At 46.6% G+C, this 16,514-nt stretch overlaps 1 protein-coding gene across 1 annotated transcript in view; it reads right to left on the bottom strand.

Moving 5' to 3' along the window:
- Window positions 1-16,514, bottom strand: part of VPS50 (VPS50 subunit of EARP/GARPII complex) — a 791,964-nt gene that overhangs the window by 387,961 nt on the left and 387,489 nt on the right. The window contains exons 18-19 of the mRNA XM_086941875.1: window positions 15,813-15,989; window positions 11,378-11,496 (exon numbers count right to left, since the gene is read on the bottom strand). Of these exons, the coding sequence (XP_086798001.1) occupies window positions 11,378-11,496; window positions 15,813-15,989 (296 nt within the window). The remainder of the gene's footprint in view (window positions 1-11,377; window positions 11,497-15,812; window positions 15,990-16,514) is intronic.

Genomic DNA, 16,514 nt, shown 5'->3' with positions numbered 1-16,514 from the left:
ATAAACTTTTAGTGATATCCTTAAACAACAAACCTCAAGCAGAATAATGTTAACCCAATCTTACTTGCTGCTACCTTGTATAACAAAGTTACATTGTATTAGCCCCTTCAGGAAAAAATAAAAATAACGAACTCTTTCACTCTCTTTTTCCTTTATTTGAATGGCATTTAGTTTGTGGCTGTGCAAGTGTTTATCACTGTTTGTATGTTTACACTGGTGAGGGCTATTTTCCTTTCTGTTGGGTATTATCAGTTATTATAGGTTTAAACCTAAAACAGGATGGCATAACAATATCTCTAGTAGATATGAGCAATGGTACTGCTTCATATACAGACAACACAGCTGCTCCTCAATCAAAAACACATAACCAAGAAGATTAGCAAAGGAGAAGAGCCACAGCGCACCTCTCTTACTGCTTTTTAGGTTTCACCTGTGCAGCGCATACGTTGTCTCTTCGAGACATGCTGTATTCAGGTATGAACTTTTTTTAATTGGCTCCTGTCACTGGCCTTTGTAAATGGTGGCTTTTCACTGATCAATAGGCTTAATAGTCCCTCCTTAGTAGCGCCTTTTCTTGTAAACTCCCTTGAGGACACCCAGTGTTACATGTGTTGTTACTCGGTAAGGTTTAATTATAGCCTCAGAGCACTATTTTGCTAAATGTCTTTCTCCTGCCTACTGTTGTATTTGTTTACTTTTGTTACAATTGTAGCACCCATGATTTAGCTTTGAACATCTGAAACTAAGGTGCGGGGGCCGCGATTGCTTCAAAAATGAAGAAATAGAACACATGTTTATATTCCATTTCTTTACTTTTGAACCAATTGTGGCACCGTGCTTTAGTTTAAGATGTGTAAAGCTAAAGCGCGAGTACCGTGATCCATTTGCAATGAGATAGCTCTCACCTTAATGAAAGTTTGAGCTACTGGTGTTGCACTACCATTAAGCCAACAGCTTAAACTTTAAGTAATGTAAGACCTATTGCATTGCAAATGTTTGTTATTTTATTGTGATTGCATTAGCCTTAGTAAAGGCCACAGTTGAAATTTTCTACAGAGGATGATCATGCTTTTAAACATCATAGGCTAAAACCAAACCGCGCAAAAGTCACCCCCAGGAGCAAACTATTCTCCAGAAAGAATTGGCTCTCAGTGCTTAGGATGTCAGAATTAGATTATGTATCATAACTTGGCGTCAGTGGCACTTATCTGAAGTAAGGAGAGCTCTGAAAAATGTCATGTGTAGAGGAGCCAGCAATATTTTTGGGCCATCTGCCTTTCCGGTGTTCAGGCAAGAAATTGTGTAATCACAACCCTAATTGGACCTTAAAGTAACCATCATTAAAAGGAAGCAAAGGTTATGTTTTCTGGTTTGCAGCAGAAAGAATATTTGTGTGCACGTGCCTTGTTTCTTCAGCAGCGAAAGAAATGATTAGTGCCACCACTGCCTTCCCTTCAGTAACGTCAGCAATACAGTGTCTGGGAAAACAACCTTACCTTCATCTTGGGAAGCAAGTGAGACTTGGAGGATCCAAATAGATCTCACAGGCCTCCATTACTCTGGCTCCCTCCTACACACAAAGCTTGTACCACACAGGCCACATACACAAACATGCACAACATACACTGGACAGTTAGCATTAGGGTCAGGGTTAGTGCAAAGAAGCATAACGTTTTGCAGGTGGGCCAATAAGCCTCCATTAGAGTGACACAGAAATAAGAGTCTGGTCACACTTAAAAATACACATAACAAGCAATGCTGCCACCACCGTTTAAAGTACTAAACACATGAAAGGGACAGTAGTCCACTGTCGGCAAAATGAGGGCACGAATGGTCATAGGACAGGTCCTGGACCTCCAAATCACAGGACAGGTCCAGGACTTCACTCATTTCTGGTGACAGGCTTAAGGCTTTGTGCACACACTCGATTAGTGTGAGGCTAGGGACAAAATGAAAAACCAAATACAGATATATGCAGTCGGAGAATTCAACACAAGGTGACACAATTTTACAGCATGCAAGAGACAATCCTGGAAAGGGGCGACCAATCGGTCCCCCCGAACGTATGGTGGAGTGCCCCGACCCCCCCGGGAAGCCATCTTGGGCGGGAGGCGCGTCTCGGCTGGTATGCCCAAAGCGGCGTAGCCGGGGCGCGCTTTTTCCCGCCCAAGAGTGGGTTGTCCTAGACACTGAAGCCGTCAGCCACGCCCCCGGAGGCGAAAGGAGGCGGGTTTACGCCTGCCCGAAGAAGAATAAAAGGAGCGATAAGCCAAGGAAGCATCCTCTTGTTCCTGTGCTCTGAAGCTGCACCTCCCCGCTGCACGTGAGCTCGAGACGGAACGAAGAGCCATTTATTGAGCGTTTTAATTCTTGTCTTTGTTCTTCCAGAGAACCAGCGTTGGAGAATGCCGAGCAAGAAGGCCGGAAAGCGGGTCGGAACCGATCAGATGCTCCGCATGCTCGTAAAAGACATGGCCGAGATGAAGAAACAGATGGCGGCAATGAACGGTGTAGGGGGCCCTAAGCGAGTCGTCGGACCAGCATTGCCAGGAGTAGTCCCTAACGGGAGAGGTAGAAGGGCCAAGAAGGGGGCAACTGGGGAAGAGGCCCCGGTTCCCGAGGTGCCGCCGGCGCACCCTGATACACCGACTGAGGCGCCGATCCCGGTCCCGAAGGAGGGGCAACCAATTCCTGTTGTAGTCACCCCTGTGAACGGGGAGGATATGCCTCCCGAGTTGGCTGCACAGCTGGCAGCATGGTTGGGGAAGGAGAGTGAGGGGGCTACGGCAGATGACGCCAGGGCAGTAATGAGGCAGTTGCGGCAATCAAGGGAGGCTGCAAAGGCACCATGTCCTTTTGTTCCCCCGCAGGCTCCAGTGGGTCAATCCGCAGCGGGCATGAGTTCGGCAGCGACTACGGTTACAGCTTCGAGTTCAGGTAAGCAGCTACTGCCGATTGCGGGTGAGGGGTCCGTACCCTCGCGAAGGGAGAAAGTGGCTCAGCATATTCCGATGGAAATCAAGGAGAGGATATGGGCTGAGAAATATGTAAACATGTTTTCTTTGCTAACTGATCATTACGAGATTGAGCACATGAAAGTTCAAAAAGAGTTTATGCACCCGAGTGTTTGGCGCGCCAAGATGGCCGCTTTTAGAGTCGATGAGACGATAGGTAATTGGGGCAGAGCATTTGGCATATTCACTTCAATTATGGGGGAACGGAGGCCTGAACTGTTGGCCGAGTTACCCATGTACCAGACACGTATTATGGAGTTTTCTCAGACATATGAGGGCAATCAGTGGTTTTGTTATGATAATATTTTTCGTAAGGCCAAGGAGTTCGACACATGTCTGACGTGGGATTGTTACGACTCCATTTCCTGGCAAAAAATGGAGAAATCAGGCATGTTAAAGGCACCATTGTTGGGGGGAAACGGGGGCGAGTTTTCCCGCCATTCATCTGGGGCGCCCTTTCGGGCGGGTTCAAGTAACGAGCATCACTCAAGGTCGAATGGCAATACAGGTAAAAAAGGGGTCTGCTGGAATTTTAACAGGGGAAAGTGTACAAGGCCCCAGGGGTCATGCAAGTTTAGGCACGACTGTGGGGGGTGTGGACAGTCCTCGCATCCCGAGACCATGTGTAGAGCCAAAACGGGTGATAACGGAAGTAGGGGAAGCGCCAAACAGGTCTGAAATAGTCCGAGGGGCGCCTTTACCTACCCCGGTTGATACCATGGCAATGATTCCTTGGCTCAATGAATACCCGGATCATGTCTCCGCTGGGGTGTTGCGAAACGGTTTTTCGTATGGTTTCCGCATCCCAGTGGGGAATTTTCAGGGTAAAGCACATTGTAGGAACCAACTGTCGGTCCTGCAGAATACGGCGGTGGTACAAGCGAAGATTGGGAAAGAGGTGACCCGGGGTCGGGTTGCCAGACCATTCGACATGCCACCAGTTGCTAATTTTGTTTGTTTGCCCTTGGGAGTGGTCCCCAAGAAGGACCCGGGTGAGTTTAGATTGATACATAACTTGTCAGCCCCGAGAGGTCTTTCGGTGAACGATGCGATAGACCCGGAGGTGTGTTCGGTGCGGTACGCATCTTTCGATGATGCCGTCGCCATGTTGAATCGCCTGGGGCCCGGAGCGCTGATGGCCAAATCAGACATCGAGTCAGCGTTCCGGTTGCTCCCGGTACACCCAGACGATCAGCGTCTCCTTGGCTTTATGTTTCAGGGGCGCTATTACATGGATAAATGTATGCCAATGGGATGCTCCATATCTTGTGCTTATTTTGAGAAATTCAGTTGTTTTCTGCAATGGGCATTCACAAGAATGACGGGGTTTCAGCATGTTATGCATTATCTTGATGATTTTCTGTTTCTGGGGGCAGCCGGGGACCCAGAATGTGCACAGGCTTTAAAAGAATTTTGTGGTCTGATGAGTCAGTTTGGTGTGCCATTGGCGCCAGGTAAGACTGTGGGGCCATCAACTTCGCTCGAGTTTCTTGGAATAGAGCTCGATTCCGAAGAAGGTTGCTTCCGGTTGCCCAAAGAAAAGGTGAGGAAATTCAGGGCCTCGCTTGAAACATGTATTAGGGAGACTAAGGTGAACTTGCATCAATTGCAGCAGACTGTGGGTCAGTTGAATTTTGCCCTTAGAGTAATGCCAATGGCCCGCCCTTTTTCCCGCTCGATTGCACAAGCCATGGTCGGTCTTAAAGAGGGGCACCACCGCACGAGGCTCTCGGCAGAGATTCGCCAGGACATGCGCATTTGGTTGGCATTCCTGGCGGATTTCAATGGTCGGGTTGTCTGGAACAAGCCGGCGGTGTCCTCCGAGGAGTTGGGGCTGTGGACAGATTCGGCGGGGAGTATAGGCTTTGGCGCCATATTCGGTAATCACTGGTCGGCTCAAACGTGGCCGTCATGGTGGCACGAGTGTGGGCTTACAAGTAACATTGCTTTTCTCGAACTGTTCCCTATTCTGGTGGCCTTGAAAACATGGCCTGAGGGGTTTCGGGATCACTCTGTGGTGTTCTGGTCTGATAACATGACCGTGGTTGAGTGTATCAATAGTCAGGCAGCACGATGCAAATGGATTCTGAGATTGCTCAAGGAAATTGTTTTACTATGTATGCAATTGAACGTGCTCTTTAGGGCGAGACATGTGCCAGGGGTGCTGAATCAGGCTGCTGATGCGCTTTCTCGTTTCCGTATGCAGGCCTTCTGGGGTTTTCTGCCCACAGCGGACCCGGTGGCGGCACTATTTCCCGAAGCTCTCTGGTCTCTCGGTGCCCCGAACTACAAAACCTCGTGGGAGAGAGTTTAGCACCCAGGACAAGGAAGGCATATGAAGGGGCGTTCCGTTCCTATTGGTCCTTTTTGGGTTCTGCTAGGGGGGAGCTTTGGGGCCAGGAAGAGTTTGTCGTAAAGTTTTTGCTGTCATTACATCAGGCAGGCAAATCTGTAGCCACGGCCCAGAGGCATCGGGCCGCCATTTCCTTCATGGCACGGGCTCATGGTATCCAGGACCCTACAGCGTCTTTCGTAGTACAGAAAGCGCTGCGTGGGTGGCAACGCCTTGAGGGTCGCAGAGTAGATGAAAGGCACCCGATAGGTCTGAAAAGGTTGGCCCTGTTACTGTCCGTACTCCCTGCGACATGTTCATCCCAGTCAGAAACAGTGTTATTCCGGGCCGCTTTTGCATTAGCATTCCATGGGGCTATGCGGGTAAGCGAACTGGTGGCAAAAAACAAGCAGGATACGGGGGGGGGGGACTGTGCCGAGAGCACATTCAAGTTAAGGGGGAGACGATGATTGTCTCGTTTGCCAGGTCCAAGACCGATCAGGGTGCAATCGGGGACAGCGTTGTAGTCCATCGGATTCCCGGATCTCCCATGTGCCCCGTCGTATGCGTTGAGGAATATTTGGTGCAGAGGGCGGCATCATGGGGGGGGGCCTTGTTGAGACACGCTGATGCCACCCCACTGACGAGGTTTCAGTTCCAGCGGGTGCTTGCAATGGCAATTTCGGCCGCCGGCTTGAACCCGGGCGAGTTTGGGACCCATTCCTTCCGGATAGGGGCTGCTACAGAGGCTACAGCCAGGGGTCTGAGTGTGGAAAAGGTGAAACAATTGGGACGTTGGTCCTCGAATTGTTACAAAAGGTATGTGCGGTTGCACATGTTGTGAAGCCGAAATCATGTACTCACGCTTCTTGTTTTTGTTTGGTTTACAGTTTCGCAAGCTTACGAGGCGGGGCGGACTGTGCAGTCGACCCGACACCTGGGAACCAGCGGTCAAAGATCACCGGCTGAGGAAAAAGTGGTGTGGGTCGTGGGCCACTCATACGTGAGGCGTGCCGCGGACGTATTCGAAGCAGGTGACATGATTCACATGGCTGGGGAATACGGGTACAGGGTGACCTTCTACGGAAGGGGCGGGCTCTGTATTGACCAGTTTCAACCTTTTTTGGAGGGTTTGTTAGGGCGGACAAGGTCACCGCCATCTATAATCATAGTGCATCTCGGGGGCAATGATTTGGTGACCACTGGTAGACGACTACTTCTCGAGGCGATACTATCCACAGTAAGTTGGTTGGCGAGAAGGGTTCCGGGGTGCACGATTGCATGGTCCCATATGATTCCACGAAAGGTGTGGCGGGGGGCTAATTTAGTGTCGGCTATAAATCATTCTGTGAAAAAGGTGAATAACAAGCTTGGTAGACTGTTCCGTACAAGTACATTGCATTCGATTCCTCATGGTTGTATCAGGGGGGACAATATGTATCTAGAGGATGGGGTCCATTTGTCCCGGGTGGGGAATTCTTTACTCATAGGAGACCTCGTAGCCTGGTTAAAGAGTTTACAGCATGACCTTTAGGTAGGAGTTGTGGGGGGTCCGGATAGCCGGTCAACTATCCGGTCTGTGGCGGTAAGGTCATGATCGGTGAGCAGTCATTGGAAGATCCCTAGGGGGGGGTGTCACCCATTACGGATGGGAGCGCACGGGGGGAGGTGGCCATTGGCCCCTCAACGGGGAGGCGGTCCCTTCTAAGGACGGGACGCCTAAAGGAAAGGGAAGGAGGTCAAGGCCCCTCCCTGGATAGGAGGGGATACGGGCCCCTCCTGGGAATTTCCCGGGGCCAGGACATCTGCGACGGCAGATGTGGTAAGTTGTGTGGGGTGGGGAGGGGGGTCTACGCTACCTTCTAGACACCTCACACGAGTCCTCGGACGACCCTTAAGATGGCGTCGAGTTAACAGGGGCCCCCGTCAAGACAAGGGAAATTGGTATGTGCACATGAGGTGCAGTCCTCTGTGCGGCCGCCCCTCACAAGTGAGGGGGGAGTTCTGGTTTAGGGATCTGACACCGGTTACGACCTTGCCGTTGGCCCTTAACGTTAGGATGTACAATTTCAATTTGAAATGCATTTGTAAGGATGTTAGTATCGGCTAGGAGAACCTTTGTATTAGAAATGTGTTAAGGTTAGCCAAAACATCGGAATGTGGAAATGAAATTGTACATGATATGAAACTGTTATTTTAATGTTTTAATTTTGTTTCATATTTTAATAAATACGGCCGGGAGGGTAACTCCCTCCCGCCTTCCAAAAGTTCAGAACTGTTTCCGGATTCCCATTCTTGGGGATTGTGTTGAGAGGGGGTGGCGGGTATCTCAGCCATATGGAAAGGGGCGACCAATCGGTCCCCCCGAACGTATGGTGGAGTGCCCCGACCCCCCCGGGAAGCCATCTTGGGCGGGAGGCGCGTCTCGGCTGGTATGCCCAAAGCGGCGTAGCCGGGGCGCGCTTTTTCCCGCCCAAGAGTGGGTTGTCCTAGACACTGAAGCCGTCAGCCACGCCCCCGGAGGCGAAAGGAGGCGGGTTTACGCCCGCCCGAAGAAGAATAAAAGGAGCGATAAGCCAAGGAAGCATCCTCTTGTTCCTGTGCTCTGAAGCTGCACCTCCCCGCTGCACGTGAGCTCGAGACGGAACGAAGAGCCATTTTTTGACCCACCCACCAGCCCCTGAGGACAGCAAGTTGTTTTGAAATAAAGTCATTTGACGTGGTAGTTGTTTTTCTTACAGGTTGTTCTGAATAAAGTTTGTGATTCGGTTTGCAATAAAGTGGATAATTCTTTGCAGCATGCTTTATTAATTACTTGCATCAGAGTTGATCAGTAATGTTTTTAGAGAGTTTATACTTTGAATTGCTTAAGGTATAATGGTCTTTTCCCTCTTTAGTAATTAGTTTTGTCGTATTTATTGTTTGGTCGGGCGGTAAGGTCATGATCGGTGAGCAGTCATTGGAAGATCCCTAGGGGGGGGCGTCACCCATTACGGATGGGAGCACCCGGGGGGAGGTGGCCATTGGCCCCTCAACGGGGAGGCGGTCCCTTCTAAGGACGGGACGCCTAAAGGAAAGGGAAGGCGGTCAAGGCCCCTCCCTGGATAGGAGGGGATACGGGCCCCTCCTGGGAATTTCCCGGGGCCAGGACATCTGCGACGGCAGATGTGGTAAGTTGTGTGGGGTGGGGAGGGGGGTCTACGCTACCTTCTAGACACCTCACACGAGTCCTCGGACGACCCTTTAGATGGCGTTGAGTTAACAGGGGCCCCCGTCAAGACAAGGGAAATTGGTATGTGCACATGAGGTGCAGTCCTCTGTGCGGCCGCCCCTCACAAGTGAGGGGGGAGTTCTGGTTTAGGGATCTGACACCGGTTACGACCTTGCCGTTGGCCCTTAACGTTAGGATGTACAATTTCAATTTGAAATGCATTTGTAAGGATGTTAGTATCGGCTAGGAGAACCTTTGTATTAGAAATGTGTTAAGGTTAGCCAAAACATCGGAATGTGGAAATGAAATTGTACATGATATGAAACTGTTATTTTAATGTTTTAATTTTGTTTCATATTTTAATAAATACGGCCGGGAGGGTAACTCCCTCCCGCCTTCCAAAAGTTCAGAACTGTTTCCGGATTCCCATTCTTGGGGATTGTGTTGAGAGGGGGTGGCGGGTATCTCAGCCATATGTGCATCAACAGAAGACTTCAAGCAAAGACACACTACAACACAGTGGAAGGAGAAGATGGTAAGTTTCAAAGTCTGCACATTACATTAGAACATAATGATAAGGATAATAAACTATAAGGTTCTCCGTAAATTACTTATTGACAGAACAGTGGTTCCTCTCCATTTAGAAACAAAAAATATGTACTTATCTGTCCCAAAGGATATTCATTATTAACAATGTTTCAGTTACAATAAGTACACTTCTATAGGTGTAATAGTGAGGGAGATGATCCGTGGTTTCACTTACCACACATTACTCCAAGGTATATTGAGCAACTGATGATTCAGAGGACCTATGAGTTTCTTAGGTCTAGAAATCCAAGGCCATTGGACCTTGTTATTTCAGCACTCCGACTGTGGATAGTCCCTGAAGAAAAAGATGGAATGTAGGCACTCTTTCCAGTTAGAACCAAAGGAATAGAAGCAGAGGTTTGAGGTATTCTTCCTTCATCCACTGAACCTTCAAACCAAACTGTGATATCAATTTGAAAAAGCTGGAACTGGTGGCCTTAAATTGACAGTGTTTATTTTTTCGTTTTAGGTTGAAGTCTACTAGATAGCACAGCTGTCTGGTTGCTAAGGACTTCTTGGCAATAATCTGAAAGCTGACCTAGGAATGCATTTTGCCCATTGCTTACCATTGGCTTTGTGGTTTGTAACTCACATTTGCTGGCTTTCTATTTGCTGACTTCGCTCGTTTTAGGCGGTCCAGCATATCTTTATCCCTTCCATTGAGCATAGCCTGTTTAATGTATTATTCAAAAAGTGCTCACTTTCAGCAAACAGGGCTTTACATGTTGTTCTTATCCAGACACATTTGCAGTGCATTCAAAGGCAGAGGTTAAATGTTAGGCGCTGTCATTCAAGGGAGTTTGGTACTTATTTTTCTTTATTTGACTTCAAAGTAAAAGGATTTATCTGAGATTCTGTGAGTGTGAAAGGAAAGGCTTTTTTTCTAGCACACAACAAAACTTAAAAGTCTGTGAAGGAACTGTGCAAATATTTCGGAATACATCAGAATTGGGAAAGCACAGATAAATCATAATTTTATGTCATTCTGAAGTGTGGCGAAAAAGAAAGATGAATACGATAAAATAAAATCAATATGATCGGTGAGGCCATATCAACACATTAACGTTTGTGCACTGTACAGTTTGATCAGTAAAACTGTATGTCTGACAAAATGTAATGGCCATTTCAATTGAAATGTACTGTCTGTAATGGCAGTGCACTACCGCACCATACATAGTCCACTCTATGCCACTCCACTCTTTCCTAACACATACTACTCCACTCTATGCCACTGCACTCTACACCGATCCACAGCCCCTCTCTCCACTCTACACCACTCTCTTCTACGCCACTAACCTGTAGTCATGCTGAACAGCAACCATGCTGGTGTACAACATGGCTAAAACACACATTGACAAAGCTAATAGCTCTTGCATAAGCGAGATATATTGGCTTTGCAAATGCTTGTTATGAGATAAAATGACTAGAGGAGGAGAATCCAGAAAGCTTCATATTGAGATTGCTAACTTTTCCCATCTTTGCCAGGAAATTGTTTGTACAATGGAGGCTAGGTACACTGCCCACTAGAACATTCACTCACAAATGGCTTAAGGGTGGTGATAAAATGTGTCCATGCTGCAACACTCATGAGGAAGATGAACTTCATATTATGTTTGTCTGCCCTGCCTACAACAAACCCAGAAAGTATTGGTTAGCGCCTCTCTGCAGAAATTTGGGGTTCAGTAATTATTCACATGCATACAGAGTAATGAAAAACAGCACTCTTGCCCAAATTGTGTTTGCAGTAGCCAAATTTCTAATGGCAGTTTGGCAGATTAGGAAGAAAAAAACCCTCTATGTGTGGACATTGCTATGATCTGTTTTTAACCTCCTTTTGCCTTGATAAGGTGGGAAATTAACTGCAAGAACTGTATGAATTGTGTTTTAATAAGTAATGTTTTTATTGTGTTTTCGTATTGTATCTTTTATGGTCTATATGACCGAAATAAAGAATTTCTGGATTGGATTGGATTGCTAACAAGTTTTTATTTTACTGGGTTCATTTAATAAAAATCTGAAAATAACATGGAAACCTTGACAGTCCACAGGCATTTACTATAGTGTTTCAAGATTCTGCCCGTGCATGGAGAAACTCTAAAGTTTATGATTATTACTGGTTATGCATGATGAAAATGGTTATTTCCATTTAACAGCACAGTGAATGCCCCGATTACTGTAACATGTTTATTTTCCCCTAATAGCACATTAATATGACAAAACTGAAATATGTACCTCTTAACAGGCACATCTCCCGTCTGTTCGTCCACAAAATCTCGCTTCAGTTCTTCAGCAACGTCGCTATCGCTGTCATATTCCTGATATGCACTCTTTTCCAATTCATCCGATTCATACTAGGAAATGGAAGAAAGAGCATAAACTATCATTACTGAGCATGCTCTATCCTGCATGAAGTCAAGCCAATTGTTCCAACAAACCAGCCAGCAGTAGCCATAAACTACAGTCATGTTAAACTCTAACACACCACACTTAATTGTGCAACTTCAAAAGCACATGAAACGTAATCAGTTTATTTACAGTTTTAAATCATCTACAAAGTGACACTTATCACTGTCCATGGAAAAAGTACTTATGACTTTCAATAAAGGCTGTAAATGGAAACTGAAAACCTGAAGAAATAGGAAAAAGTACTGCCAAGCTGGTGCCAGGTCACTTGCTTTGAATTTTAGTTTTTTTAAACAGAAAAACCTTAAACCATGCTTGTCTCAGTTATCAGGTGATCGACCCAGCCATATGCAATACAGTGTTTGTCCTACTCCAATAGGCACAGTCCAGGCCGAACTGCCGAGCCAGGTGCTCCTTATACTTTAACAGAAGGAACTCGGTCATGACTGATTTGCGTATGGCTAGGTCTTATCTGAAGTAGTTGGGTGAGCAATGCTACCCTGAGTGATGAGTGGTTACACGTATTTATTTGAAGAGTTTTATATAGCGCTGGAGAGACCCGGACGTATCAGAGCGCTTTACGTGAGGTAAAACAGTGTTACAAAGTTACATCAGTTGTTGAAGCATAGCACAACATAGAAAAGAAGATAGTGTTACATAATTATATGAGTTTCCAAAGCATAGCATGACATAGCAAACAATCATTGGCATAGCCAATAAGTCTCGCCTTTGGGACATTATAAGTGTTTAGCCATGCAACAGTCGAAGTTGCACCAAGGATATTGTGCTGCATAATTGCATACTAATAAGGTCCCAAAGGCGAGACCTATTGGCTATGCCAATGCTTGTTAACTGAAGTCCCTTTCTGTTTTGCACTCGGAACACCATCATACTTTCATTACCTTCGTTAACCTCTGAAGAGAAAGTGAAACCGGAATGATTCCGAAACCTTTGGCTGGGTTGGAGTTCAGCCAGTAGTAGTTATTCAATGCATATTCATTCGCACGGAGTCTCCTCCCTAAGCTCTCCGGGAGTTAAGTAAACACCGAATAGAATCTCTTCAAAGTCAAGTGGCAACAGACGTTCGTGTGAGAGATTACTGGACACGCTGAGCATAGCTGCCAAGGTTTCAGATTGCCATGTGGGACATTTTCATAATTTCAATGAAATTATGAGTGACATTTCAGCACTTATGAGTGACACTTTCTCGCGAGCAAAAATCATGCAATGAAGACGCTGGAAACTTCTAAACATCACACAGTGAGTCGCAGACAGGCAACACTGAGCACTGCAGGCTGCCTCAGACAGAATGACGACGAGCGTTAGTACTTCTAGTGCTTACTGTTGTCTTCAACTTCTCTCTTCTAGCCATGGGTGACGGCGCTGTCCCAGGCGCTGAGCCGCACGGGCGGGGTGACATGCTGTGCGCCTGCCTCTCGTTGGCTGGTGGCCGGCGACGCACATGCCTGCAGCAGTGTGCACACTGCAGCACCTCTCCCAGCACACGCAGCGTGCCCGATGCAGCCACAGGCCTCTGTCGTGCCGCGCTGCCATGATCGTCTGAGACTCTGTGACTCAGAGTTCTGCCGCTGCAGGTTTCTTCTCACAGACGAGCCTCACACTTCCTGCTTCCAACTACAGGACGTGAGGTAATGGACGCCAGGCACCGGCACAGCCAGTTAACGGGGACTTGTCTCTCTGAGAGGGCAGGCCCCGGGGTCCCGGGAATTTAATTGGGCAGGGTGTGTCTCTCACATCTGACTCACTCTGTCTTGTGGTCAGCCCCGCGGTGGGAGCCAGCACTCTGCAGCCTACATAGTTTTGCAACATTGTAGTGCTGCTAGCAAGCATGATTGAAGGGCAGGCAGCATATTTCAATGTGGACACGCACGGGCTCCGATGTCAAATACTCTGTCTCCTGGAGTGCTGTCGCACGCTAGCACCCTGGTGTTAAGCCAGTTTCAGCACGTCAGCAGAGTGAGGTCAAAATGCGTGACAATGCATTTCAGTGCGGTGTTGCGGAACACCTCACTGAAATGCGTTAGCGTCACGCCTGAAGCGTGACACTTGGTAGGACTGGCTGAGGTAACAATTTATAGTGTATACGTTAATTGGTACTTTGGGGAGGCACCGACATACTGTGTGAGCGTTAGGTTGCGAAGAGAAAGAGCATTTCTGGTTTACAGTCTACTTTTTAGGTATATTTCAGTTTGAGCAGATTTATTTCAATCTTGAAAGCCCGAGTTCTGACAATGCTCTTCCTCGAGCGAGGAGTGCGCTCGAACGTTCCGTACGTCTCCTAAACAATTATTTGTCACATTTGTTTTCGCTGCTGCGATGGTCTTAGAAGCAACAAACTCGCATTAATACCTTCATAAATTAAATGTGTCACTAGACCAACTTCAGGGAAACCTGTGCCAGCTGTGCGCCCACTGTTCACCTACCAAACCTTCTAGTGAAAACTGTGCCAGTAAATCGCCCTCAGTCCCACAAAACAACTCCAGGAATGGTTTGCCAGCTGGACACTACCTGCCCATGAACGCAGGGTGAGCAGCCAACATACTTACCTGTTCCTGCCACAGACTGCCTGATCTTGTGTCAATAGGTCATGCTCAGTCAATCAACAATACCCGGAAGCGGCCCGCTGTGCCCTGGTGACCTTCAACTGGGCGTTGCTCCTCGCGGTGGCCAGCAGCCTCTATGCCGAAACATCAGAGGCGAATCGACTAAAATGGCAAGGTCCGAGGTGGGAGTGTCTGGTGAGTGGTCAGAATGTGTAATGTTCAGAGAAATAGTTATTGTTTAGTATTTTAGGCCAGAATTTATATAGTGCTTGCTTACTATGTGGGGTGCTGAGGTGCTTGCCTACATGGGCAGCACGCTACAGGTAGGTTGTGTGGTCGGTAAGTGTTTTGTTTCCATGTGGTGCATGATGACTGCCAAGGTGCTGTTCTCGTGGTATCGGCCGCAGCACTTAGAAGTGTGTGATGGATGAAGTGTGAGAGGCATACCCACAGCTTTATGGTTTTCGGTATGGTGGTAGCTTAACTAGATTTACAAGTCCACTTTCATGGATATTTTTTTTTAATAATTCGAGGTCCTGTTTTTATGGTATTAGTTTTTTTTTACATTTCCATTTGTGTTTATCCACTTTATTTTTTTGGGTCATTTTATCTGTATTTACCCATAGTCATGTTGTGCTTAGTGTAAAAAAAGAAGCTACAATGGGTATATTGCCACATTAATTTAACAGACAAATGTTTACTCATGTTTGGATGACCAGCGAGTTGTAGGCATTTAGAGTGCAATACAGTCACCTGTAATCATTCCCATTGTGGAGCAGCATAGACCGCTGCATTGCTACAGTTATTTAAACGTCATTAGGAAATCTTTTTTGTTTTTTTAACTTCTCTAAAAGTCAGTTTGCATAGCTATTGACCTGGCACGCATGACTGATGCTGGGGCGAAGAAAACCTACTTTCTGTATTTTTCCATACTTAAAAACAAATACAGACAGGGAAATATTTTGTTTTCAGACAGTATTTATATGTAACAATCATTAAAAACTGGGAGGCATACTTATGATATATTCTGCTTAGCTGGGTACCGCACTGGGTCGTCCAGTCTGAAATTTTGTGTAATGTTGTGGTCCAGAGCTGGAATGGTTAGAGGGCGAGAGAAATGGAGCGATCTGTTGGGGTGGATATTTTGAGTTCTAGCCTGGATGCTGCGGGGAGGGAGTGATGGTAGTTAAAGGGAGGGGGAAGCATTTTTCAATTCTCGCCAAGGGCGGCAAAACACCTGGAAACGGCCCTGAAAACCACCATAAGGGTTGTCTGGATTAGTGCAAGGTGCTTCACTTAAATCAGTGTGCACCTTATACTAACCCAGCCTCCAATAGAAGTACTTTTCAAAATAGGATTTTAATGCAGGTTACACATTGGGAATATAATTAGTAGCCTGGTTGCAAAAACATGCTATTTCACATTTTACGATGCAACTAGGAACGTTTAAGTTAACTTCTGCAGTGCGTATCTGTACTAGAGCACAGAACCAACATTAAACTAGTTATCCTTTCAAACAGTGAGCATCAGCAGGCCTTAGCTACTGACAAACTACCAAACAGGCAGAGGAAACATATAAGGAGTGGGAGGAATGTGGCAAAAAGATAAACTTCCTCACCCTACCTATAGAATCATTTCACATTTATCGAGACTTTACAGTGCTGCTTTGGGAAAAAACAATTGATGAACATATGTCTTACCCCATTTGAGGCTAGTACATCCTCTGTCTCGTCGTCCTTGTTGTCAACTTGAATTTCAAATGGGTTTCCATCATCACAATACTGCTCAAACAACGACAATACAGTGGAAGCTGCTGCAGAAGACTGTTTACTGGGGGATACTGAGGGAGACCGTGAATGGCCCAAGAATTTGAACTCCTGTGATCAAAAGCAAAGCAAAAACTGTAAGGAAAAAAAAACAAATGTACTATAAATCAACACTGGAAGTGATCAGAATATTCAGGATTACCTTTCTAAAATTGTAGGCGTGATGTTTACTGGGAGTCCGTTGCGCAAACTAGGTCTCTAGCCTATTTGTACAAGGTTTGGATTCCCAGCCCACGGGTGAAGGGACACAGAGTCCAGCGCTCCAACAAGGAGTAGTGAATTCCAGGTTACTGCAGCCCCACACAACTAACTGAGCATACCTGCGAAAGTGGGGCTGTGCTTTCTGGGTTTCTTGCAGGGTTTTAGTGGCAATTTAAACGATTGTTCACTAATGAGTTGCACACTCAAGGATCACTAGAAACAAAATATGCATTTTAACATTTATTTTATAATAATTATTTTAAAACTCCTGACAGTAGTGCACACAATATTGTTTGGTAACATCACAGAAGATGACAATTAAAAGCAGCTAAGCTTTTCATGAACTGTGAAAGCAAGGGGGGGGGCTGTTAACAT

Source organism: Lissotriton vulgaris, chromosome 10 (assembly GCF_964263255.1).
Source record: "Lissotriton vulgaris chromosome 10, aLisVul1.2, whole genome shotgun sequence".
Classification (NCBI taxonomy): Eukaryota; Metazoa; Chordata; class Amphibia; order Caudata; family Salamandridae; genus Lissotriton; species Lissotriton vulgaris.
Note: the sequence above shows the minus strand (reverse complement) of the source record. Positions and strands in the feature narration are given on the sequence as shown.